The sequence below is a fragment of the Rissa tridactyla genome, chromosome 22 (assembly GCF_028500815.1).
Source record: "Rissa tridactyla isolate bRisTri1 chromosome 22, bRisTri1.patW.cur.20221130, whole genome shotgun sequence".
In the NCBI taxonomy this organism is placed as follows: Eukaryota; Metazoa; Chordata; class Aves; order Charadriiformes; family Laridae; genus Rissa; species Rissa tridactyla.
In genome coordinates this window covers 5,173,270-5,200,493 of record NC_071487.1, presented here as the reverse complement: position 1 = coordinate 5,200,493, position 27,224 = coordinate 5,173,270, and the positions used below count along the sequence as shown (strand labels likewise).

The 27,224-nt window shown below is 46.2% G+C and overlaps 1 protein-coding gene across 1 annotated transcript; it reads left to right on the top strand.

The window, feature by feature from the left end:
• The first annotated feature begins 220 nt into the window (after window positions 1–220).
• Window positions 221–26,955, top strand: LONP1 (lon peptidase 1, mitochondrial). The gene is made up of 18 exons (XM_054181978.1): window positions 221–421; window positions 2,557–2,645; window positions 3,065–3,184; window positions 5,769–5,997; window positions 6,560–6,621; window positions 7,213–7,342; window positions 7,740–7,823; window positions 9,495–9,715; window positions 11,825–11,963; window positions 14,049–14,227; window positions 15,404–15,491; window positions 16,954–17,076; window positions 17,871–17,987; window positions 18,277–18,417; window positions 18,503–18,668; window positions 22,759–22,967; window positions 24,272–24,436; window positions 25,952–26,955. Exons 1-18 carry the CDS (start codon window positions 317–319, stop codon window positions 26,114–26,116), a joined length of 2,532 nt encoding a protein of 843 aa, XP_054037953.1. The 5' UTR covers window positions 221–316; the 3' UTR covers window positions 26,117–26,955.
• Window positions 26,956–27,224: the final 269 nt, after the last annotated feature.

Sequence of the window (27,224 nt, the reverse complement as noted above, 5' to 3'; positions counted from 1 at the left end):
GCGGCGGCGGGGCGGAAGTGTGGCAGGGGCGCGCGCCGGCAGCATGGCGGCCGCCCGCTGCTTGCGGCTGTGCGGGCGCTGGCGGCCGGCGCTGCTGGGGCCCCCGCGGCGCCGCCTCTTGGCGGCCGCCTCGGCCGCGGCCCCTCCGGCCCCGCGGGGCTCCGCGCCGCCGGCCCGCGCCGCCTTCAGCACCGGCCCGCGGTGGCAGCAGCGGAGCGCCGGCGGCCTGGCGGGGGGCGACTCGCTGGAGGGCGGCGGCGGCGGCGAGGAGGGAGGCGGCGGCGGCGGGGCGGACGCTGGCGCGGCCGGGCCGGTCATGACGGCGCTTACGCCGCTGATGGTCCCGGAGCATTTTCCCAACGTGCCGCTCATCGCCGTGACGCGCAACCCCGTCTTCCCGCGCTTCATCAAGATCATCGAGGTGAGGGGCCGCCGCGCCCGGCTCCGGGCTCGACCCCGCCGGCTCGGCCGGGCAGGCAGAGCGGGCCGGGGCTGCGGGCGGGGGATGGCTCCGGGCCGGTTTCGCAGCTGGTGGCTTTGCCTGGCCCGGAGCCCTGCCCGGGGCCGGGGCGTTCCGCGGGGCGGCCCGGCCGCCCTTGGCCAGGCGCGCAGGGCCGGAGCTCGTCTGCCGGCTCCCGGCCGTCCCGGCGGTGCTCATCCCCTCAGAGCCGTGCGCGCTTGGTCTTTACAGGTTTCTTTTAATTCTAGAGTGCTGGGGAGGGTAGCGACGCGTGAAACACTCTCCACACCTTCTTAGTGTTTATTTCTATCTAGCCTGACCGTATTAGAATAGTGGTTTCTTTTGGGGTAGTTACGGACTTTGGGTTTCATGAGTATTGCATCAGTCAGCAGCGCGTCTTCTAACGGGGAAGGTCAGTGATTCACGCAGACTCTTCCAGAGTTTGCTGTCTTCTCCGTGGTCTTTTTCTGAAGGTTAAACAAACGTGTCCTTGGTTTAGCTTCGTGGGCTTGTGTCAAAGCACCAAGAACAATATTTGTGAAGGCAGTAAACCGTGACCTGCGAGGAGAACGCATGAATTCAGTACAGAGCAACGCTGCTGTGGTGGGAGAGGGTGCTGAGAGGTGGGGATGGTAATTGCAAAATTTCAAAGTGTGATCTTTTCCGCCCTGCACCTCTATATATATTTTTAAGGCCATAAATTTGATCTTCGACATGTGAGTTGAGCTCAACAGGCCAGAAATACTTTTTCCTCCTGAAATATTTTGGAACAAGTACTCATATTTTTGCCCCTCGCTGGTATTTTGCCAGTCTGATTTTGGGCTAAGTGTAGCAAGGACTGAATCAATAGTTTCCTGTTCTTATAGTGTTATTTATCATAATGTTATTTCTACTGTAGTATTTTTTTCTGCATGTTCAAATCTAATATGTGCAACTTTTAGCGTCTTCCTAAGTGTGTTGGGGGAAGGAGGAGTATATATTATTATGGTAGGATGACAAGTAATGGCTTCAAACTGGAAGAAGGGAAGTTTAGGTGAGATGTGAGGCAGAAATTGTTTGCTGTGAGGGTGGTGAGCCCCTGGCCCAGGTTGCCCAGAGAAGCTGGGGCTGCCCCATCCCTGGAGGGGTTCAAGGCCAGGTTGGACGGGGCTTGGAGCAACCTGGGCTGGTGGGAGGTGTCCCTGCCCAGGGCAGGGGGGTGGAACTAGATCACCTTTAAGGTCCCTTCCAACCTAAAGCGTTCTATGATCTTTAGGCACGCAATCATATGACACTTTTCCCTGTAAGTCATTAATTTCAATGCATAGATCAACAGTGTCTTACGTGAAGATAATCATTAAATGCTTTGTCTTATCCTGCAAATTCATTGTGCTGCCATTTAATACTTTATTTCCTGACAATGTGAAGTCTCTACAGTGAATATCGAATTATTAATTTTCTTCTTTCTGTTAAAATCTGTGACACTGGTAAACCTCATTTTGCTAGACACCGTGCAAAATTAAAATATGTGTGCCAAGATTAGAATACGCCAACAGTCCTGCTCGTGCTGCGCTGTCAAGACTAGGCTGTTTATTGTCAAAAGCATTGAGCGATGCAGCTTATGTCCATCACTTTGAAAGAACCCTCAGTGGTCAGCAGTATGACTTCATACAACAGCAAAATTCATGAGGAGGTATTTTCTTGGTCATGGAGGCTTCAGCCTGCTGTCATAACAAATATAGTGGTGCTGGGAGAGCTGGCAGGGGCAGATGTGTGGCATCCAGAGAGCAGAGAGGAGTAAGAAAATTAAAGCAGGAAGAAATACTGGTTGGGACTCAAAGCAGGAGCTCAGTTGGGCTGGTGGGTGTAGGAGAAGAATTGAACAGAAGCGCCTTTGGAGAAGAGGATTTAAACTAGGGCAGGTGCGCAGAATTCAGGCAATTGATGGGGAAGATTGGACTAGCTCCCCGGTGGGAGTGGAGAGCTGGGACATACGGGTATGGAAGGGGAAGGGAACTTCGTAATTCAGTCATAGGGTTTCACCTTCAGCCTTACAAGCTGAGGGTGCAAAGCTTACAGAAAATCCACCTCTGACTTCATACCTGTTGTTGTCCTAGGTGAAAAATAAGAAGCTGGTTGAGCTGCTGAGGAGGAAGGTTCGTCTTGCCCAGCCTTATGCTGGTGTTTTCCTTAAAAAGGATGATAAGTAAGTTGTTTCTCTTGATCTCTTTACAAGTTTTAAAATAAACTATTTCCATGACTAGGCTGCATTTACACTAAAAGCTATGATTTGAAATTCCCTGTCTTGGATAGTATTACAGAAATTGTGTCTAGGCTTGGACCATCCTCTTACTATGACAGTTTTCATTGCCGCTGCCAGCACTGCTAGGACCTTGTGTCTTGCTTTAGAAAAGGCTAGTATTACTTGGGTGGGAGGTGAACCATCCAGGTAGTTGGGTGGTTTGGAAAGGGGCTACGTGACGGTAACGGTGAGCTAAAGTGAAGTGTCTTTGCTCACGAGTCCAGTTTAAAGTTCTGCAAGAAGTGGTTGTTTCTTTCCTTTTTTAATCTTACCTGCTTTCTCAAGATTCTAAGTATCTACTCCAATTTTTTTTTCCTCGATAGCAATGAATCTGATGTGGTGGAGGATCTGAATGAAATCTACCAGATGGGAACTTTTGTACAGATTCATGAAATGCAGGATCTTGGAGACAAGCTGCGTATGATAGTCATGGGACACCGAAGGTAATTACTTGTGCTTCCACTGCATCTCGCCGGACTTCTTTATAAACAGCTGTATCCCTTTATTGTTTCACCACGTATGTGCGTTTTCACGCACAACTCATGTATGGCAAGCTCTTGCTTTGTTACCACAACGTATCCTGATTGGGCTCTGGTGCTCCAGCCCAGTGTTGTGAGTACTATTACAGATGCGACAGGTTAGCCCCGAAAAGGAAGAGCTGGTGCATGTCATTCTCATATAAACCGTAATGTGATGCAAGCAAGCATTCATTAAGCTGAAGTTTAGCAGTTTCTTTGACAAGTACGGTGAGGCTTAGTAATGGTGAAAGAAGTCTTCTGGAACTAATTCAAACCAGTATTTTTGCTTAAAAAAAAAAAATGTGGTCCAGAACTGTATTTATGACTTGTCTGCATAATCTTGTCCCAGCACCAAATTGAAGAAAACAGGGTTATTGTTGGGAATATAGGTTTAGCTATTTGTTCCAAGTCTTTTGAGCTAAGACAATGTAAAGTTGTGGTTTTAAAAGCATCAAATAATGAATTTCCATTAACAGGGAAACTACAAGGACAGACACATGGCAGGGAAGACAGATTCAGGGTGGGTTTTGGTTTAAAGCATTGCTTTTTTCCTCCCACTCACTTTGCTTCAGTTGTGTTTGTTCAGGACAGCAAAGAATGGGCAGTACTTCCCAAAGCTGATTTTGCATGAGTTTGCAAGTCGACTGCTTTCTGAATTAAGTCTTAGACATCTTGCTGCATTATCAAAGCACAATTCTGTTTGATTAGATTTTTGGAAATAGGCAGGTGTTGATTTTGGTTTACTTGGTATTGAAATATTTCCCTATAACTTGGAAGGTGTGGTGAATTGGTTTTTGTTTATTTGATTGAGACACAGAGCACTGGTCAGTCATGTCCTCAGGAGCCACACTGGGTATCAGATCTGAGGAGCATGCTGCGGTTACGGGGAAAAATAAAGAAAAGGAAACTCTTGTGTCAGCAGCCAAAGTAATGAAATGTGGTGTCCTGCAAGTGTGGGTCTTCTCAATTCTAAATCCCTCCCTTAACTCTCCCCATACACATTCTAGCGTGCCTTCTGGGTCAGGCTGGCAGCTTCTGTAGTCAATCCAGAGACATTTACATGCTGACTGGCCAGCTGGCTACTGCCAAACTCTTTTCCGGTTGCCCTGCGAGGGCACGTTCTTCTGCCCAGCAACCAATTTCCGCCACCAGCAACCCCACCCTCCAGAAAATGTTTTTGAACTCAATTGTCTGTGACTCTATTCTGTTGACAAGAGTGGCCAGAAGTTGCTAGCGGCAGACAGTCAGAGTAGTTGAGGAGGCCTTACTTTTTTGAAGGAGATCCCATGGAAGGTAAGACCTGCACCCTGCACATAACGGCAGTTATCCCGGGAGCTGGGAGTCTGCTGCACCACAAGGTTTTTTGGACTCCATATTCACAGCGTAGTAAGACAACTTTGTCAAAGGCTATTGCAGTTCCTGAGTGTTTGTCTAGACTCGTCTTTAGTGGGGAAACTTTATAAGCCAGCGGAGAGGGCAAGATTTTGATCCCTTTCTGGAGAACTGTAGGTTGTAATCTGTATTGAAAACATCTGCTGTCAGGTTGTATGCACAGCAGCCAAAATTCAGAAAAGTTTAAAAACAATAACAGGGAAACTAATTTTTTGGAAGTTGATTATGCCATGTGATCTAGCCTGTCCCTTTTAGGGATTAATACTCAATTAATTGTTGTGGAGAATATTGTGGGGTTGATCTCTTTCAAAATCATAACGCAGGAAATCTCTTTGTGTAACAGACCAAAATTTCCAATGTGTGGGCATGGAATGACTTCAAGGTCCGTTATAGACATGATAGGCAGTATTTAGTATTACGGGAGATAATGCAAGAGATGTGTCTTAAAGCAGAGAGATTGATTGCTGAGAATCAGAAAACTGAGAAAGCAGAACATTATATTCAGAACTAAAGTGAAACGGTGAACTTGCTTTTCAGGAGAGGCGAGAAGAGGGTATGAATCCACATCAGAGTTGTTGGTTCAGGTACCCAGAGAAACTAGCGCCTGAGCAGGCGTACTGACAGGGATGCCCTATGAATTGTTCCGGTCATGGGCTGCAGCTTGTCACTAAGAAGTCGGACAGTCTGTGGTATTGACCTTTGTGTGCATGTGCATGTTCACTGAAATTATTTTTCTTTTACTGATTAGAAATCTGGGTTTGTAGTTCTGCAACTGGTTTAAGCTAGCGCAGTGTATGATCTGTCATCTGCCCTTGGCCTCCTTCAGACACCAATAGGCTACTCAGTGGTCAGCTAACTTCTATAAGGCAACTCACTTATTGTAAATTTACTAAGTCCTATCAATAGCTACCACTTGGTTATTACTGTTTTACTAAATCAAGCCTTATTTTGACAAAACGAAACAAAAGCTAAATCTTGTCAAAACACGTACAATCGGTCACCTTTGTCAAAGTTTGAAATTTAATTTATTCAAAATACAATTTAAACTCTCCTTTTCGTGCTGAAATCACATATAACAGAGGAGAATTGTTTGTAGCTGATTTCTTTTGGCTTTCAGGATTCGTATAAACAAGCAACTAGAGGTTGAGCCTGAGGAGCCTGAGAACAAACAGAAAGTTAGAAGGAAACAGAAGCGCTCTAAGAAAGAGGCTGAAGAGGAGCCTGGAGCAAAGGATCAAGCTGTGGAAGTGGTTCTAGATCCTGTAGCTGCTTCCTCACAGGAAGTTCTCATGGTAGAAGTAGAGAACGTGGTTCACGAAGATTTTCAGATCACAGAAGAGGTTAAAGTGAGTGAACTAATCACGCAAGCCTAGGCTTGTCCTGTAGAGTTGCCCCCATTTCCTTGCTTAGAAGGAAGAGTTCTAAAATCAGGGTCTAATTTCAGGCCTCAGAAATCAGTCCCTCCTTCTCAAAGTTGATGCATGAGAGGATTATATGAAAATAATGATTTTGCATTACAACAGCTCAATTCTTTAGAACTGATAGTTTCAAAAAGTTGCTGAATGAAGTGGTTGGGTTGTGCTTAAACCTGTGTAGTACCGGTTTGATAACCTGAGTCTTTGCTCCAGGATGACTCGAGTGGTCAACCTGCTCCTATCTTCTGGCCACAAACCAGTGAAGTTTTGTGCAGGAGGCCAGCCTATAGCCCTTCTTGCCTTGCCTTGTCTCCCAGGAGCATTAACTACCCCAGCACCGAGTACCATTCCAGGAGACCGTTGTAGATGGGTGGCCAGGGCCTGTGTTTCTGTGCTCCTGTGCTGGAGAGGTTGGGGAATGTCGTATTTCTACTGAGGCCTTGTCTGTCCTTTTCCAGTCTTTTTGTTGATTAAATCTTTGTTGTGTTTATAGGCGCTTACTGCAGAAATTGTCAAAACAATCCGGGACATCATTGCCTTGAACCCCTTGTACAGGTGTGTATTTCCCATGCTGCCCTGCTTCGGGAACAGTGTGTTCCCGAAATCTCAGCTGGACTACGCTGAGATTTTCCAATCCGCTTGTCCTTTTGCTGGAATGAGGAAGAGATATTTGTTAAATTGTCGCCTAGAATTTTGTTTTGGGGTGCAACCTTTATCATCCATTGCTGGAAACGGGAAGTTTTGAAAGCCTGATGTGAAACTTAGATATGAGGTAGGACGAAAAGTCCTGTGGCAAGTGACCTGGGTCTAAGTGAAGCTCACTACAAATAAATATCGTGGTCTGATCTATGTAATGTGAGCAGAGTCTTAGCGTACTAGCAGACAAATATTTTACGTAACTGTAAAGAGAGAATTTCGTACATTTGGTTTTATTTATCGGTGATCATTCCTTTTTTCAAGCGATTTATGTGTTTGTTACTGAGTATTTGCTTAGTCCAGTTTTTTAAAAATGAGCTATTTTGCTGTGAAACTGGGCTGTGTTTCATTTCTTTACTCTGCCATAACAAGTAAATAACTCTATGAGGATACTCCGCTATGAATGTAAAAGTTCACCGTGCATTTTGGGTTTCATTACTATTTTTTCAGAGAGTCCGTACTTCAGATGATGCAGGCTGGACAACGTGTGGTAGATAACCCTATCTATCTGAGTGACATGGGTGCGGCACTCACAGGGGCAGAGTCACAGGAACTTCAAGACATCTTGGAAGAAACCAATGTAAGATGAAGCTTTTAACTAAAGCTGTGCTAACTGAATCAAAGTATGTCTGTTAGATGTCATGGTTTCTTTACCAGCCTCAGTACAGAGGGGACTTCGCTACTCGGTTTGATACTAGGTTAATATCAGTGACGAGGTTGCTGTTGAAGGAGACACAGTAAGTCATTAATAACTTGCCTTAAGGGAAAGACTGGATGCTCTACGTATTTGGTGGCAAATAACTAATTTGCGCATTGTTTGCATGTTGTAGAATTGCGACACGGGTCGTCTTGTTACATCTGCAGGTGATGGACAGGTCTCCTAGACAACCTGTTGGAGCTTTTTATTATTCCTTTCTCACAGGGAGTTTCCAAGAGTTACGGTGTCTGAAAACTCAATATATGTCTATCTTTTCCAGATTCCCAAACGGCTTTACAAAGCCCTTTCCCTTCTAAAGAAGGAATATGAGCTGAGCAAACTTCAGCAGCGTCTTGGAAGGGAGGTAAGTTTTTCAAGTAACACATCCCTTGTATGTATGTATATCCTGTCCACCGCTGTGATTCTTAGCACAGCCAGTGAAGAATTTTAAAGCAAGACAATGGTACTACTCTAAAGGGAGGTTATCTTAGAGTTGAGATTTGGTATTCTTCTTCCATTGTAAATTCGATTTTTCATGCGCGTTGAAAAAGTAATGACATGAGGCTGTGGCATCTGCTATTAAAACACGTCCAAGTTGTAATTTTATGCAAGCAGGTAAATCCTAGAGGGCTGCAGTTTACCAAGCATTTGTGTAAAAAATATGCAGCATAATAGTGTAAATAGCACATAATAGTGTAAATAGCACAATGTTATTTTAAAACACGCTCTGCTAACCACCCTGAACTGACTATTGTAAGTTTTAATCAGAACACAGTCATGGCATCAAAATGGCAACTAAGTAGATGAAGTACAAAGATTTGTGTGTACTGAGTCAAAAGTTCCTGGGTTTATTAACTGCCAATAATTGGGGATTTTAAAATTCATGTTAAGTGCAAAATGCTTTTGGACCAGGGTAGGAATTGTTGGAGACTTCTTAAAGAAATTGGACACATGCAGTCCGTGGGACCAGATGGGGTGCATCCAGGGATGCCGACAGCGTTTATCAATGTCATTGCTTTGTTGTCTCAATCATCTTTAAAATACTGTGGTGATTGGCCAGATTCCTGGTAAGTGAAAAAAGGTAAATGCCATGGCCATCTTCAGGAAAGAGAATCGAGGAGACTACAGATATGTCAGTCTGCCCTTAGTCCCTGGGAAGATTATGGGGAAAATCCTCCTGGAAGCCCTGTACAGGCAAATGAAGGAGGACATGATTTGGAAGGGCCAGAAGCGATTTTGAAAAAGCAAACTGTGCCTCATCAACCTGATTGCCTTCTCTGATAAGAAGGCCTAGAGCACAAAGGGAGAACAATACCCTGACATTAGCAAGGCCTTTGTTGTGGTCAGCTGTAGTATTCTTAGGACCAAACTGGGATGTTACAGACTGGAAGGATGTAGTACAAGGTGGGTGAAAAAATTGGCTAGACTTCTGGGCAGAAAGGGTTGTGATCAACACTATAAAGTCTAACTGCAAATAACTACTAGTGGTGTCCCTCAGGGAGTCAGTAAGAACCTTCTGAAGTTCAGCCAAGAGAAATTAATAGTCACACACCTGGGTTGGAATAACCCTGTGCAAGAGAATAGGCTGGGTGCGCACTGGATAGAAAATAGCTTTCCAGAAGTGACCTTGAGGCCCTGATGTACAGGAAGCTGACCATAAATTAGCTGTCTGTCCTTGTGGGAAGGAAGACGGAATGCATACTGGGCTCTGTTTGCAGTTGTATAGACGCAAGGTCGAGAGAAGTGGTTATTCCCCTCTGGCACTAGGGAGGTCACATCTGGTTTATTCTGCCCAGCTTTTGGTCTCCCCAGCATCAACAAAACATTGAAGTACTGTACCATGGCCAGCAGAGGCCACCAAGATGTGGAGAGAGCTGGAGTATGTCATAGAGTCACTTTTTATATTAGAACATGCTGCAAATGATTCCAGGCAGTATTTTCAGTTGCTGAGGAGATCATAACTGAGAAGTATTTGCAAGCATTTGATGGGTTGTACCAGGAACAGAATAGTTACTGTGTTTGTTGCTGCATCCAGGTGGAGGAGAAGATCAAGCAAACACATCGTAAATATCTTCTCCAAGAGCAATTGAAGATCATTAAGAAAGAGCTAGGTCTGGAAAAAGAGGACAAGGATGCTATAGAAGAGAAATTCCGTGAGCGACTAAAGGAACTGGTTGTGCCAAAACATGTCATGGATGTGATAGACGAAGAGTTGAACAAGTTGGGCTTGCTGGATAATCACTCCTCAGAGTTCAAGTGAGTGCATGGCCGTGTCCTCTGCTGTTGGGGTTAGTTGGGAGAATGAGAGAAATCAAGGCAGTTCTGCAAAGCTCTTAAACATCAAGAGTTTCTTTTCTCTTTTTGTCAGAGCAGTTTTCCCTAAGCGTAGCACATGATCACATCCTAGCTATAGGATTGTTCTCCAGATCTCCTGTGTTTTACTGTAATTTGCCTCTTTTGATCATTTTAGGTCTTCTTGTGCAGTCTAATGCTGTGGATAAGAACTGGGCAGTTCCTTACCCCTCATGAAATGGGCAGTGATTCCTTCGGCCCTTCATTTTGGCTCTTCTCTCTTGCACTTAGGTGTTTTAGGACAGAAATTGCATTTGGATGGGAAACATCTTGCTGATCATATACTAGGAGGAGGAGGGAGGAAGCTAGGAAAGACGCGCTGGGCTTCACAGCCGGCGCGGCACCTTTCCCTCACAGCAGTAGCAGTGGGAGCAAGTTTGCGAAGGAAGTACTTGGGAGAAAAAAGCCGAAGCTCTGTTGGTGTGGCGATTGCCGTAGAGTCAATCCTGGGACCAGCCAGTCATGCGCAGGCTGTGCTTCTCTGTGTTCATGACTACACACAATTTACTGTTTACAGCATCTTGCAGACCTCCCTGTGCATTTGAATCCTTAATCTGAGTGTACAGAGTTTAGAACAGACGAGTGCTGCTTTTACGCGCTTGTGGTCTCCTCAGTAGCAGTCTGTGTCCTGGTTTTGGCTGGATTGGTCAAGCAGAACGACAGATGGCCCTTCCCCCATCTCTCCTCAGAGAGGAGAGGAAGAGATAAGGAGATTTAAGAGTGTAGAAAAAGAACTAAACTACTTCAATGAAAATAATAATAAATAAGAAAATAGTAAATAATAATAGAATAATAAAAATTAAAGAAAAAAAAAACATATACAATAGATACAAAACCGTATCCAGCTCCCAGGATGGCGATCGCGTCACCAGCAGACACAGGGAAAGTCCCAGACTGGAGTCAGCGACGGACGGGAGCTGAATTCCGGAACTAGAGTCAGGAATGCTGGGATCGGGATCAAAGGCAGACGGACAGACAGGGTCCTCCTCAGACGCTGGCCATTGAAGAAAGAACGAGCCAGAGCCCCCTTGCCCCTTTGATCCCTCGGCTTTTACACCGAGCGTGGTGCAGATGGGATGGAATACCCTGATGGTCAGTTTGGGGTCCCCTGTCCCGTCTGCTCCTCCCTGCAGGTGGGACCCCTCTGCGCTTCTCCGCTTCCGACCCTCTAACGGGGCAAACGGCGAAGTTCGCTGCCCTTGGTTGGTACAGCAATAAGTATAAGCAAGAGCCTCTGTGCGCGCCGTTCCTTGGTACAATCAGGTCTTACCCCTCTGAGAGTGAACAGTTTCTGAACAAGATGCTGTTAATTTCAGACGTTAGTCAGTTAGAAGAGGCCCAGCTAAAAAGTAAAATTACAAATCAGAAAAATTGGTTCTGTTTTACCTCAAATCAGGACAGTCTGTTTAAATTATCTCTACCATTAGCTTCTGCACTAACATCCTTATCTCCCAGTCTTAAACCTTTCTCTGATGTGTTGTACATCCAGCTGTTTTTCCTTGCTTCTGAGCCAGGAATCTTTCTTCTTCACATTGTCTTGGCCCACTGGGGAAACAGAGAAAATTGGTTTCGTGACCAATTTGCGGATTTGTTTTGAGTTTCATGACCTAATCCAAACAGCTGACAGTAGTGGAGAGCTTAGAAACAATCCGGCTCGTCGTCGGACAGGCGTCAGCCCTGCACCAAAAAAATCATACAGGGAATTTGTGTGCAGAAATCCAGGTTCTTTGCATGGTGTGTTGGACGTTCTTTATCTCAGGAAAGCAAAAGCTATGAAAAAAACTTTGATTTTTTTTTGGGGGGGGGGGGCGCAGCGGGGGGAGGAGGGACAAGGGAATGAAGACCACAACGAAAGGTTAGCAATGACTGCCCAGATAATGATGTTCTTTTCGTAGTCTCCCTTCCATAAGTAGTTTATATGCCGCTTGTTCTGGATGAGGATGTTTTGGAAGGCAGTGGAGGATGGCACGAGCTGGTTGTTTCAAATCGCTCTCATTTGTGTGTTTCTGTCAGCGTTACACGGAACTACTTGGACTGGCTGACATCCATCCCGTGGGGTAAGTGTAGCGAGGAGAACCTGGAGCTGACCAGAGCCCGAGCAGTTCTGGAGGAGGATCATTATGGAATGGATGACGTCAAGAAGCGAATTCTGGTAAGGCAGGAATAGGCAGTGTGTCCCATTTCACACTTGGCTTAGCATCAGGCATTTTGGTTGTCTTTCATATTGCAGCTCTCCATTGAATTTGTGTTAATTCATGGATCAAACAGAAAGCTGAATCAAAGAACAGAATGTTCTGGTGATCAGCTAATGTGTTTAATTACTCTTGGCAAGGAATGTCTTATTCTGATTTTGAGCAGCAATATACTGTTTTACTACCTAATGCTGAGCAAATGAATAAGTGTCCAAGGGAAGCAATCTCTGGGTTTTAATGAATTTATTCAGAGAATATTAAAATGGTTCTGCTTGACTGGCAAAGTTACTGCTTTTCTAAAATGCACTGAACCTCTACTCATACCTCTAAAATTAAGAGGGGGGACGTTAGCTAGGGTGCATGCTTGCCTCACAACCTTTACCTATCCCCAGAGTCGCGTTGGATGCTGAAGGGTTTAGTCTGTGCAGTACAGCCCTCGTATAAACAGACAGGGTAGTTTTCAGTGTTGCCTTGTTCCACAACTTCTGTCACTTTTGCCCGAGGATGTCCCGCCTGTGCTTGCTGTGGTTAGGGAAGCTGTTTTAGGTAAGAGTAGATACTTGCAACAGGTTGCAACAACTTCAACAGCTCGCTGTGGGAACTGCCTTCCTTTCCAGGGGACAAGAATAGGCTCCTCCTTGTAACCACCCAGCGCATTCAAGCAGTGAAAGACAATCCTAGTGCTGGCAGGATTTGTATCGTACCGGGCAAGTTCATGAAAGTGTCCAGTGGAGGCGAGACAGGTGCAGTTATTGACTTTGCAGTAACAACTCATGGTGAGAGCTTAGCAGATTTGGTGAAGCTGTTGAGTGTGGCTGGCCTTCGCTTTGGCCATTTCCTTCCCAAGAGTGTAGTAAGGCAGTTTCTCTTACTGTTCCCACGTCCTTAATATAGCAGAGCTTTGTGTTACCTTGGGGACAGCACTGATGGCGTTTGGCCATCTCAGTAATTGTTGTGCACAGAAACTCTATAGGCATCTCCTAAGCTAACAGTACGATGTTGTTACATATAATGAATAGTAAATTCTTAGACATCCTGGGATTTTGCATTTATTAAATTGGTTTTTTTTTTCCCCAGTATCTTCTAGAAAAAGATAAAGGTTTCTCCTCGCTGACAACCAAAGGGGGTTCTTTCCCTAGTAGTCCCCAAGACTTGTGACTAAATCTCACTGTCTGATTTATTATTTTGAATGATTTATGGTAAGCCTGTTGTTGCACACTTGCAAGCAGATAACCCCTTTTGAGTATTAGTTTCTCAAGGTTGCTTGTCAGCACCATTCACGCTAACTAGGCACAGCCTGAATACAAAAATAGATTGCGTTGCATCGTACAGGTCTGTGGCTTTGATTATTGATGTGATTAATTCCACGCAGAGGAGGTTCCCCGCTTGTAGCAATGCAAGCGAGGTTGGTTATTTCAAGGTACTGAGAAATACCTACGCGAACTTGAGCCTTAATTAGATTGGTGCTATTGTCCTTGTATAGTATTGCTGTGGGGTTCAGTGCTGTCGATGAAAGAGTTTAGGGCTCATGTTGCTAAATAACTGACCTGTAACAGGGCAGCCTCACCTCTCTGCCCACTTGCACAGTGATTTCTCCACCGTAAGTCTATGACCAGTTGAGACTTCAGTTCTGAAACGTGATTTCTGTAACTGCTGATTGCTGTTTGAGGGTTTCCTAGCATAGGAGTGTGAAAAGATGCAAGTTTAACTTGGCGAATAAGTAGTGGTACAGTAGGAGATGCTCACATGTAGCTTGAGAGACTCAGGTGAGAAGAACTAGAAGTCTGTCTTCCCACTCCAAAACAGCGGAGGGAGATGAGTACGGAGCACAAAACCCAGGGACAACCAAGTGTGCAAATAACCAGAGGGAAGAGGCGAACCAGTATTCTTACTTAGCTTCTCCCCTTTGCCCTCCCCAGCTCCTTTGGGGAGCAGTTTTGTGTATGATGCTCGTTTTGTAATCGCTGCTCAACCTAGTAACAAATACATTTTGGTGTTGCTGCAGTTGCCCTCTGTTCGCTACTGATCCTTCATCTGTTCTGCAGGAATTCATAGCAGTCAGCCAGCTGCGAGGATCCACCCAGGGGAAGATCCTGTGTTTTTATGGCCCCCCTGGGGTTGGCAAAACCAGCATTGCCCGCTCCATTGCCAGAGCCCTAAACAGAGAGTACTTCCGCTTCAGTGTTGGAGGGATGACCGATGTAGCAGAAATTAAAGGACACAGGTTAGTGTAACTCCAGCAGTTTCTCTATCCAGCAATTTTTACTAATGTCAAAATAGGAACCTAACTGAAGTTGGACAAAGTGTGTAGCTTTCATCTGTGTTCCGCCAACCGTTGCTGACAGGCGTTGGCATATAGGAAGAGGTGAGAAAGATAGCAAAGGGCAGAGTTAGGAACATAATCATAGTTGTATCTCTAAGTGCAGTTGCTCCCTGCTTCTTGTATATGCTCATGGGAGATCTTTGAAAAGCTGTGTGAGGTACCCAAAAGCGTTGGACTGATGCCAAATGCCAGTTCATGTGTGTCTATAAATGCCAGCACTAGACAATGGTGGCAGCTTGAACAGGGTCATTCACGTGTTCAGGTGTGATTGAGAATTGGTTTACGAATAATCAGGAGATAGGTGCTGCATGAGGAAAACTTGGGAACAAGAGTATTTATGGGGAGAAGAAGAAGACATAAATACAAAAATCAGTAAATCCAACCCTGCCATGGGTTTATTGTCCTTCCAAGTACACCTGAAAACAAAACTAGCAGTGTTTTCAAACTAGGAGTAGCAGCTGATCTGCAGCATGAATTGAGCCTCCAAGGTTCTGCCTTATATGATACGGAATTGGAGAGAAATACTTCATATACTTTTCAGGATGTTCTCTGCTCTGAGCCTCTTGGCATTCACTCTGTTACCCTCTTGCTCTGCTCCTGCGTGTTCCTGGATGCCAGTTCCCTCTAGCAGAAAGATCAAGTTTTGCTATTAGCAGTTTGTCCCTTCAGTGTATTTTTTGATTTACACCGTTCTTCCTTTTTTGTCCCTAACAAGCAAGGGAATGAAACGTTCCCGTTTCTGATGTTTCTTTACCCAAAACCCAAGAAGTCACTATTCAAACAGCTCTGTTCTCAGCCTTACCTCTTCGCTTCCCTCTGATTTAAAAGTGGTTAAAACTAAGGATAAAAACTGCAGTCCGGGAGTATTCTGCCAAAATTCATGTCCGATCTCTACTAGAAACAGACCAGATGAGTCTTGGTGCTGAGTGGGGTGATGCAGAATGCTTTTGATAGACGTAGGAGAAATAGAGACTTGTTTCCCAGCAGGATATACCTGCTCCATCAGCTGCGTGCTATGTTGCGTGATGTGTGCCGTCCTTCACAATGAGTCCCTAAATACAGTCTCTGGTAAAACAGGAGGACATATGTTGGAGCAATGCCAGGAAAAATCATCCAGTGTCTGAAGAAGACCAAGACAGAGAATCCACTGATACTGATTGATGAGGTGATGTATCTGGTCTTCCTTCTAGTTTTTCCTCTTGAAAGCATGTATCAATTCTTGACCCCAAAAGGAAAGGTGAAGTAGTAACTCTCCTAAAAATCCCAGGGTTTTTTATTTAAATGAAGCTGGGGTCTCAAGTTCTTTGGGTGACAGTGATACCTTAGACCCTTTGTTTTTTCTTCCTGTAATAGACTTCAACTTTAATATTTCAGTTGTGCCCTTCTCATTAAACTGCAGCGATTTGGATTGCAAGGATCCTGGATCCGTTATCCTTGCAAGGATAATGGAGCTGGCTGGATATTCAGAAGCTTCAGCAGGTCTGGTGTTCCCTACCTAGGTGTGGGTACATCACTGTGCACAAAAACGGTGTTGTCCGTGTGATAACTAGAAAGAGTCGCTCTCTTAGCGGGTCTAAAGCAAGACTAAAAGGAATAAGATGCTTACAGTCAATTTGTGGTCTGGTTGAGAATAAATGAGACAGGGCCGCCAGCCTGCTGCTTTGTGGAAAAGCAAAAGCAACAGGATATAATAGCAGGTGTTCAGAATAGACTAAAGGTCCCTCTAGCCTCCTTGTGTGCCGTGCCTCGTAAATGCCAACAGTGGATGCCTTTGGAATGCTATGAGGGACCAAGAAACTGGGTAATGATTTGCAGTGCAGTGTAACCAGTGAGTAGATTGATTTGAAAGGTAATGAAACCTGTAGGTCATGGCACTTCAGCGGTGTTGGTGAGGAGCCTTGCCTCGGCCATAGTAGGAAATTGCATTACGTCCATCTAGGTAGTGCTACTCTTTAGGGAGAAAAAGCAGTGGAGAGCAGCCCTGTTGTGACCTCCTCTTCTGCGGACGTGAACAGTGCTGAAAGAGACAACAGTCTTGGATGTGGTCCTGGACAGCCAGCTCTAGGTGGCCCTGCTTGGGCAGTGGGGTTGGACAAGATGACCTCGAGAAGGCCCTACCAGGCTCAATTGGTCTATGATGCTGTGAAAGCAGCAAAGGTCACTAGCTGGGCTGTGATGACTGGCTGTGTATAGGCACTTCGCACCTTGGTCAGAGTAAGGAGAGTGTCTTAGCTTACATATTAGGGAAACGATACAAGCTAGCACCCTGCAGTCCTCCCACTGTGGAGTAAGTATTCTGGTCTGTGAGTATAGCTTAGCTTAGCTTAAGGTGTAGTAGCCCGTTGCTCCGTGATAACTCACTTGCTTTTGATTGTATGCACATTCCCCGAGACTTCACGTTGCTTTTCTACAACACTGCTAAAGTCCTGTGTCTTGGCAGGCGTGTCCTGTGTTCACGCAGTAATAGAGTGGGGACTTGAGTGAATGCACAGGAAACTGATAGACTGGTAGTGGCTGTTTATGAGTAAACCCATGAAGATTTTCAGGTGGAGCCTTTAAAGACTCTTTGTGTGAGAATTTATTGTGGTGAGAGACTTCTTAGAGCACTTAATTTTTTTCTCCCATAGGTAGATAAAATAGGAAGAGGATATCAAGGGGATCCATCCTCAGCCCTTCTAGAGCTGTTGGACCCAGAACAGAACTCCAACTTCTTGGATCATTACCTTGATGTTCCTGTGGATTTATCAAAGGTATTTCTCTCTTCTGCAGAGGTTGTAGAGCTGGAACGTATGAATGCGTATCAACGCAGAGATTTCTTGTCCATGAAAAGATGCTGACATTTCAGTCAGTTGGAAAGTCTGACAGATGAGATTGAGTCATGAGTGGTGTAGGGCTCTCTCTGCAGGAGCTGCCTTTAACCAAGGTGTCTGTATATATTTAAGATAACGCGATCACCAAAGTGTCTGTGTGTACTTAAGACACGATCACCGGTGTATTTGCTATAGCTGTAACTCTGCAGAGCCAGGAACACAAAGATGCATGGTCTCAGCTAGAAAATGCAGTTTTTCTTCTATGTAATGATTGACAGACTTCCAGTGAAGTGAGGTGGCCTCATACTGCTGTCAAGCTTTTGAAATTGGTTGTCTTTGCACACAGTTGCACTTTTGTGCATCTTGCATTAATTGCAGAATCGATGGATTAGAAATCTGTATACATAATTGGTCACTTCTGTGCTAACTTCATAGAAGGTAGGAATAACTTAAACTGAGATATAGATCTCCCTAGGCAAATAGTTTCCTGGTCCATATCGGACCATTCCAACTTCCCAGTTTTGTTCTGTGTGTATTTCTAAACATCTGTTTTGGAACATCCTACTACGTAGTTCTAAAATCCAAAACTTTTCCTGTAATAAAAACTAGATTCCACAGAGACACTGATCTTGCTCCAGCCCTTCAGGCAGAGAAGTAGAGAACTGAGGAACTATTGCTTGGGGTAGAGCAGCAGGCTAATGAAAATGCTTAATAGGATGGTGTAATATTTCTAGGTACTTTTTATTTGTACTGCCAATGTGACGGAAACCATTCCAGAGCCGCTGCGGGATAGAATGGAAGTGATCAATGTATCAGGATATGTAGCAGAAGAGAAACTTGCAATTGCAGAGGTAAGAGAAACCACTGATGCGCTATGAACTACATCTGATAAAATGTTTTTGGCAGATTCAGGCTTATATATTTACAGTCAACTGTGTCCAAAAAAAAATTAAGCACGTGGCATTTTTGGACAGAGTTCCACTGATTTGAAAACCCAGTTAAAGTAACTCCAGTGTTCCACAGGCTGTGGACTCCAGGAGATGGCATAGAGCTAATAGCAGAATGAAGTTGAGTGAGGTGGAACCACCAGGCTTTTGTCACAAATACTAACAGAAGGATGTGGGGGATGGTTTCTTTCAGAGGTACTTGGTCCCTCAAGCACGAGTTCTGTGTGGTTTGGATGAAAACAAAGCCAAAATCACATCGGATGTCCTGACTGTTCTCATCAAGCAGTACTGCAGAGAGAGTGGGGTGAGGAATCTGCAGAAACAAGTAGAAAAGGTGAGGGAAAGTTGTGTGTAACCATGACCACTGTGCTTGAGCCTTCTCAGCTTTTTCTACAGAAACAAATTACTGTCTCACTCAGGTATTGAGGAAATCTGCGTATAAAATTGTGAGTGGAGAAGCAGAGATGGTCCAAGTAACACCTGAAAACCTGCAGGACTTTGTAGGAAAGCCCATCTTCACTGTGGATCGCATGTATGAAACCACTCCTCCAGGAGTGGTGATGGGTCTGGCCTGGACAGCTATGGGTGAGACAAAATGCCTTTGTGTTAACGTCTACATTTCCATATAACTTTTAAAAATTGAATGTGATGGTAGGGAAAATTCAGTTTGACTGAGTCCAGTGAAGTTTACTGGCACTAGTAAAATTAACTTCTGTGGCCTTTTAGATCCTGACTACTTCTTCCCTGAAGAAGGGACCCTTTCTTATTCCCTTACCCAGACTCATTTAACTTCAGGCCAGCATGTTTTCTCTTTATGCTCTGTGTCTCATATGAACCATATACATTAGGAACAGCAATGATTAAAATCAGACGGGATCACAGACTTGCAGGGGCTGCAAGGGACCTCTGGAGATAATCCAGTCCAACCCTCCTGCCAGAGCAGGGTCACCCACAGCAGGTGGCACAGGAACGCGTCCAGGCGGGGTTGGAATGTCTCCAGAGACAGAGACTCCACCACCACTCTGGGCAGCCTGTGCCAGGGCTCTGCCACCCTCACAGCAAAGAAGTTCCTCCTCATGTTGAGATGGAACTTCCCATGGTCAAGTTTGTGCCCGTTACCCCTTGTCCTGTCGCTGGGCACCACTGAGAAGAGCCTGGCCCCATCCTCCTGACACCCCCCCTTTCAGTATTTATAAGTGTTGATAAGATCCCCCCTCAGCCATCTGTTTTCCAGCCTGAAGAGACCCAAATCCCTCAGCCTTTCCTCATCAGAGAGGTGTTCCAGTGCCCTCAGCATCTTGGCAGCCCTTTGCTGTCCCCTCTCCAGCAGTTCCCTGTCCTTCTGGAACCGGGGAGCCCAGAACTGGACACAGCGCTCCAGACCCGGCCTCCCCAGGGCAGAGCAGAGGGGGAGGATGACCTCCCTCCACCTGCTGCCCACACTCTTCTTGATGCCCCCCAGGATGCCATTGGCCTTCTTGGCCACAAGGGCCCATTGCTGCCTCATGGTCATCCTGTTGTCCCCCAGGACTCTGCTCTCCAGTGGGTCAGCCCCAACCTGTCCTGGGGCAGGGGGTTATTCCTCCCCAGGTGCAGCACCCTACACTTGCCCTTGTTGAACGCCATGAGGTTCCTCTCTGCCCAGCTCTCCAGCCTGTCCAGGTCTCACTGGATGGTGGCACAGCCTTCTGGTTTGTATCATCAGCGAACTTGCTGAGGGTGCACTCTATCCTTTCATCCAGGTCACTGATGAATGTATTGAACAGGACTGGACCCAGTACTGACCCCTGGGGAACACCACTTGTCACTGACCCCCAACTAGACTCTGGGCCCCTAATCACGACGCTCTGAGCTCTGTCTTTCAACCAGTTTTCAATCCACCCCACTGTCCGTTCATCTAACCCACACTTCCTTGGCTTCCCTATGAGGATGTTGTGGGAGACGGTGTTGAAAGCTTTGCTGAAGTCAAGGTGGACAACATCCACTGCCCTTCCCTCATCTATCCATCCAGTCATGCCATCATAGAAGGCTATCAGATTAGTCAGACATGATTTCCCCTTGGTAAATCCGTGTTGACTACTTCTGATAGCTTTCCTTTCCTCCACATGCTTTGAGATGATGCCCAGAACAAGCTGTTCCATCCTCTTTCCAGGGATGGAGGTGAGGCTGACCAGCCTGTCTTGGGTCTTCTTTCTTGCCCTTTTTGAAGACTGGAGTGACATTGGCTTTCCTCCAGTCCTCAGGCACCTCACCTGTTCTCCAGGACCTTTCAAAGATGATGGAGAGAGGCCCAGTAATTACTTTCACTAGCACTCTCAGGTGCATCCCACCAGGACCCATGGACTTGTGGATATCCAGTTTACTTAATTTATCTCTAACTTTGTCCTCCTCAACCAAGGGGAAGTCCTCCTTCATCCAGACTTTCCCTGTTACCTCCGAAGTCTGGGACTCCTGAGGGCAGGCCTGAGCAGTAAAGACCAAAGCAAAGAAGGCATTCAGTAACTCTGCCTTCTCCGTGTTCTCTGTCACCATGGCTCCTGTCTCATTCAGCAGTGGGCCCACATTTTCTCTTGTTTTCCTTTTGCTTCCGATACCCTTGAAGAAACCCATCCTGTTGACCTTGACATCCCTTGCCAGGTTGAATTCTAAGGAGGCCTTGGCTTTCCTCGCTTCATCCCTGCATACTCTGACAGCATTCTTGTAACCTTCCCAAGTGGTCAGTCCCTTCTTCCACGTGCTGTAAACTTCCTTCTTCCACTTGAGCTTTTTCAGAAGCTCCCTGCTCAACCATCCAGGTCTCCTGCTTCCGTTGCCTGATTTCTTGCTCTTAGGGATGCACCGATCCTGAGCTTGGAGAAAGTGGTATTTGAATCCCAGCCAGCTCTCTTGAGCCCCGCTACCGTCCAGAGCCCTAGCCCACGGGATCTCCAAGCAGTTTCTTAAAGAGGTCAAAGTTAGCCCTCCTGTAGTCCAACATTGCAATCCTACTTGTTTTGTGCATACTACCCATGATCCTGAACTCTCTGTTCTCGTCATCACTACAGCCAGGCTGCCCCCAACCTTTATGTCCTCCACCAATTCGTCCCTCTTTGTCAGTACTAGGTCCAGTAGTACACCTCTCCTTGTTGGCTCCTGCACCACCTGGGTCAAAACGTTGTCATCGATACACTGGAGGAGCCTGCTGGACTGTGCATGCCTGGCTGTGTGGCCTTCCCAGCAGGTATCAGGGTGATTGAAGTCTCCCCCATGAGGACCAAGGCCTGTGATTTCAAGGCTACCTTCAGCTGTCTGTAGAAGGCCTCATCAGCTTCCCCACCCTGATCAGGTGGCCTGTAATAAACACCCACAACAGTGTCCCTCATATTTGTCTGCCCCTTAATCCTTACTCACAAGCTCTCAACTCTCTCTTCATCCTCCCCCAGGGAGAGCTCGAAACATTCCAGTTGCTCTCTCACATAAAGAGCAACTCCACCACCTCGCCTCGCTGGCCTGTCTTTCCTGAAAAGGACGTAGCCATCCATGACAGCATTCCAGTCACGTGCGCTGTCCCACCACGTCTCAGTAACTGCAATGAGATCGTGGCCCTGCGACCGCGCACACATCTCCAGCTCTTCCTGTTTGTTCCCCATGCTGCATGCGTTGGTGTGTAAGCATTTCAGAGAGGGAGTCGTGTGCGTAGTTTTCACCCTCGAGGTGCGGTATGCCTTCTGGTTCTCAAAAATACTGGCACGCTCCCCCACAAGTGCTGAGCTACTACACCCAGGCACCTCACTGGCAAGCCCAGTTGCATCTCCACCCCCTTCGAATCTAGTTTAAAGCTCTCTCAATGAGCCCTGGTAAGTCTTGTCCTAGAACCCTTTTCCTAGAACCCTTTTACCCCTGCAAGGTAAGCTATTTCCACCCATTACCAGCAGGCCTGGTGTCTTGTAAATCAAGCTGTGGTCAAAGAACCCAAAGTCCTGGGTTCTGAAAAGCACAAGCCTTTTCAGAGAGGACAAAACCTTAGCTGCTTCCTTAAAAGCAGGAGGTGCCACTCTGACTTCGGGCACAGCTAAGGCACGCTGTGTCTCCTCGATGACATTGCAACACCGACTTGGCTTTCAATGTCAAGGGCGGATACGGGTATTCTGGCACTGTTGGGTGGGTGCATTGGCTAATTACCGCTCGTTGGATTACTCCCCTATTAATTGGGCGCTTATGTGCACCACAGGATGGAAATACAGCACACAGCAAAGGAGGCGACCCCTGTATGCTCTACCTTGCGTAGTTGAGAAGTAGTTAAGAGAGAAATGATAAGTGAGGGTAAATAGATGCTGGAAAGCTGAACTGGCCAGAAGTGTGTTATGGTATGAGCTCATCTTACTTTTTGGCTATGAAGAACTTGAAACTGTTAGAATTATTGATTATTTCCACTAAGTAGGGGTTGCATCCGCATTGGTGGAGTGTGAAGTCCAGAGAAGCAATGAATGGAGACTGTTGGTGCAGTGCTGTTGAGATTTCCAGCCTTCCTGAAGGAATTTGAAGAGCAGGTTTCAACTGCCCTTTACCCAAGAGCTAATTTCTCATCAGAGAGCCCCAGTTCCAAATTCTTGATATTGCTTCTGCCTCACCCAAACCTCCTGGTTTGATTTTCCTTTAACTTTTCTCAGGATGTTGTTTTTCTTTTCTTTCTTAGGAGGTTCCACTCTGTTTGTTGAAACATCCTTGAGGCGACCCAAAGACGCGGAGAACAAGGATGGGTCCCTTGAAGTAACAGGGCAACTGGGAGATGTAATGAAAGAGAGTGCCAAAATAGCTTACACGTTTGCAAGAGCCTTTCTTATGCAGAAGGACCCCAACAATGACTTTCTCATGTCTTCCCATATCCACTTGCACGTGCCAGAGGTAAACTGATGCAGAATTCACAGAGCATGCATAGCAGCTAGGCTGGTTTGCTCCCCTAGACGTGAAGCTGGAAAGCACTTCGTTTGTCCATACGTGGTGCAGAATGCCCTCTTTTAGCAGTAAAACCTAAAAAAGATGATTTTCTTCAGGGTCCTGTGAAAGCATTCTCATGAGTTATGTTTCCATTCCTTTCTGCAGCAAGCATGTGGTGAGAATACAGGGGCTTGCATAACGCTCCAAGGAATCCTGGGCTTTCGTTGTAGCTATTGGCCCTGTCGTGCCACAGCATGGAGAAACCATGGCATAGAGATAAGTGATTTGGCTAAAATCTTGTATGCAGCTACAAGGAAACCCAAGTTTAGGTGCCTGTGTTACCAGGCCTTCATAAAGGCTTCAGGTCATTTACAGATAATTGAAAATACTAGTCTTGGTCTCCGTGCCATGGTTCCTAGTCCGTATAACGGCAGTGATTGCATTTTGACCGTGTTTGGAACTGAAAATAGATGCGCACGATGCTCAGTGGGGCTCGTGTGCTGTGTAAAAGGCCTTGGGCAGGTTCTTTACTGAAGACAAAGTTTGTACTATCACTGTGCCCAGGCTTTGCTTCTGAACTGTTGTGTGCTTTAACCTAGTCCACAGTCTCCTTGTTGCAGCTGCTCTGGGTCTGTGGAGGTAATTCCCTGCTGTCTGTGTGTTGGTTTCCTGGAGGGTCAGGAAACAGCAGACGCTATCTCTGCCTCTGCTCCCTCTCAAACATTAATTTCTTCTGCTCTTACCTCAAAGACACGTTTGATCTCAGATAAATGCAGACTGTCACCAGTTTAGGCCTGGACTTTGTTGGGCTTTCTAAACTGAATGATCTTTTCTGTCTCGAATGGTTTTCAGTATTGTCCTCTGCTATTTTGTGGCTCTTGGTGCTCTCTTCCCTTGCAGTGCTGACCTCTGTTACTTCTTCCCATGGTTGGCTTAGGCCAACAAAAAGCTTCAAAGCGTTCATGCTGGTTTTTTTGCTCGCACTGCATGTTCAAAGTCCTCCGCCTGATGAGTATTGTGGTGGCATCAGGCCTGAAACCAAAGTGCAGGCTCATGAATTATTCCTCATGCATCGGATGAGGACTGACATCCTTGTTAATAGAGCGGCCAATTCCAATAGCAGGATTCCGTCAGCGACGCTTTCACGAAAACCTTTGTGAGACCCCCCAGAAACTGGGGCCGTGTTAAAACAGCAATGGCAAAGGTATTGTCAGGCTTTGCTACTCTTTGCATGAGCTAAAGGCAGGGGCTTGTGCTTTGTTTTTAAACAGGGAGCGACACCGAAGGACGGACCAAGTGCGGGGTGTACTATAGTAACAGCTTTGCTGTCGCTGGCCATGAATTGCCCGGTGAGGCAGAACGTGGCCATGACCGGAGAGGTGTCATTAACTGGAAAAATTCTTCCTGTTGGTGGAATCAAGGAGAAGACCATTGCGGTAAGAGCTCTCATCTTGTCCCTGTGCATCATCCGTGGGAGAGAGCCCTGGACTCAGCTCAGTGGTGACTGGGACAGCCGGAGTGATTGCTGCGGTGGTGGGAGAGGCAGGGATTCAGTAGATGCTGTGGAGACGCCTGCTGGGGGAACGCGAGGATCTTGCCTGCGCCTCTGGCCGTCAGGAAGGAGACGGGACCCCAGGCTCTCTGCCGGGGCATCTGTGTTGATCTGGTTACCAGACTGATGGAATTAAGGGTGGAAGGGATCATCTGGCTGTTAAAGCTGTCTTCTGTGTCACAGACCGGTACGGTGCAATAATCTGTGCTGGCCTGAACTGCCTGTTCAAGGAGGGCATCCAGGGTAGACTTGGCAGTATCCGTAAGGTATCATTCTTGACATGAAGGCTCTGTTCCAGCTTGAATTTGTCTGACTTAAAATTTCATACAGATATCCCCATGTTTTTCTGTTTTAGACGGAAGGAACTTACTTTTAGTGTCTTGCGCTTTCCCCTGTGAACTTTCTTTGTGCATCATAATCAAGTTACTTAATCCTCTTTTTTTTGTTGGTTTTTTTTTGGTTTTCGTAAGCTATATAGACTGAGTTCTCTGAAGCACTCTTGCAGGCACTGGATTTATAGTGGTGCTTGCTTGTTTTGGTTTCGGCCCTTTGCCATTTTCAGAATATTTTTCTAAGCATTGAATCTCTCTCCATACTTTTCATCTGCACAGCTCCTGCCTCCATCAGCCTTGCATCACACACGTTTTTCTGTCAGGAAGGGGATTAGCTCTTTCAGTAGCCCATTGAGCTGGGTCTTCACATGTGTTCTGTCCCCAGATCTCTCTGGGCTAAAGCCTTCTGCAGTGTGATTCCTTTTCCCCGTGCGGCTTTAAAATGGGTAGTTTTGCAGTTTGTTTTGTAGTAGTCGGTACAGAAGGACTAGCATGGGATAGGGATGTCTGTGGCACTGGTGACTGGCTGCACTTGCAGGAGTGTGAGTGGCCACACAAGGGTAAGTGCAGGATCACCCACAAACCTGCCAGTGCGGAGTGGGCTCCGCTTGCTGTGCTCCTTCCGATGCAGATGTCCCTATCAGAAGGTTCTGTGGGTCTTGCATATTGATGTGGTGGGTTGGTCTGATAAGCCGTTTCTAATTCTTCCTTCGATCGTAGGGTTCATCCTCACCCAAGTTGGAAAAGAGTTTCAAAACTCTGTAAAGGAGTATGAATTGGTTTAAACAATCCCCTGATGTGCTGACGTAGCCCTACTAAAATACCTCCCCCTTCAGCTGTCCCTGCAGCTGAGGAGGTGGGACTGGAGAGGGTTTGGGGGAGTTTTAGAACACGATCCATCCTTAGCGACACCTCCTGTAATGCCCTTGCCACTCTCCAAAGAACAGAGTAAAGCCAGATCGTGCTCCTAAATTAACTGTTCTTGCTTTCTAAAATGGGAGTGTGTTTCTAGTGGGTTGATGGATTTCTAGGACTCAACAGACTGCATAACTTTCTTTTCCCCACAGGCAAAGAGGGCAGGTGTCACCTGCATCATTCTGCCATCAGAGAACAAAAAGGATTATTACGACCTTGCTGGATTCATTACAGAAGGACTAGAAGTGCACTTCGTTGAGCACTACAAGGAGGTATTTGATATAGCATTTTCAAAGCTGGATTCCGCTGGAGGATGACGTTCACCAGCCTGATGGCTGGGACGTGGCCTGTCCCTTCACGTTCAGCCCCTGCCCAGACATGGGTGACCTGGGGGCAATCCTGAAGTGGGATATGGAGCTATTGCTGCTGCGCAGCTGCTGAAATGAATTATGGCTTTGGTAGAATAAAGTATTTCTCACTCTTTAATATTGAATTATGATCCACATTAAGTATTTCCAATAAAATTGTGGCATTTTACCCAAGGAATATGCATGTTATCACCCGCAGTAGAGTTAGTCTAGTGTCTTAGAATTAAATTTTCAGTTATTTTACTGTAATTCTAAGTACCTGCTTAGGGGAACACCAACGCTACAAACAGAGCTGAGGCTATGCTTCACATACGTAGTGTTCCTGATGTAGATGAGTAGCTCTCAGAAACCTCTCCCTGTCTCGGCCTGGGCTAGGCTGAGGGGAAGCTGTAATACTCTTCAAGGACAGCTGGGGAGAGGAAGTGTGTTCTGGTGGGGGGGCCACAGTCCTCCTCCAGGCTTGAATCACAGGTCAGCACCAGCCTTAAGAAAAGAGCAAACCTGGAGAGCCACGTGGTCAGTGTCACTCCACCACTGTCTCTGTTATGAATGGAATGAAATGTCTTAGCATGACTGTTGTATGTCAGTAAACCCAGGCTTGGGCCAGAGAACTTGAGTACTTCATCTTACAGCAGATGCTAGAAAAACAATTTAAATGGGAGGTTACATGTAGTTACATGAAGTTTAGCTGAAATGTATTTCTGCGCAGGAAGAACAGCACTTGTCCTGTCTCACAGCACAGTAGTCCTTAGTGGAGAATAAAGAATCATCCCACTGGAATTCAGGAAGCTCTTACTGACTGCAGTTCTCTCACCATCTGATAGCACACTGCACAAAGTAGGACACGAATGGAGGGTACAAGGGGAAGTGTGTGAGCGAGAAAAGCTGCACAAGGTTGAAGTGCCATGGGGAAGGAGTGCAGAGTTGTTTGTTATTATTTTCAACAGCAATTTTTATCCACTGACTTCTCTCCTACCACCCTCTGGAGACAGACCAGGAGGGGGACGGCACTGCAACCTTCACAGGCTTAGCTATTGCAAAGGCTTCCACGTCCTGA

Coding starts and splice junctions, on each gene's coding strand:
- LONP1 (XM_054181978.1), top strand. CDS start 317: ATGACGGCGCTTACGCCGCTGATGGTCCCGGAGCATTTTCCCAACGTG. Junction 422..2,556: donor GCTTCATCAAGATCATCGAG/GTGAGGGGCCGC, acceptor TTGTTGTCCTAG/GTGAAAAATAAGAAGCTGGT. Junction 22,968..24,271: donor TCCACTTGCACGTGCCAGAG/GTAAACTGATGC, acceptor GTTTTTAAACAG/GGAGCGACACCGAAGGACGG.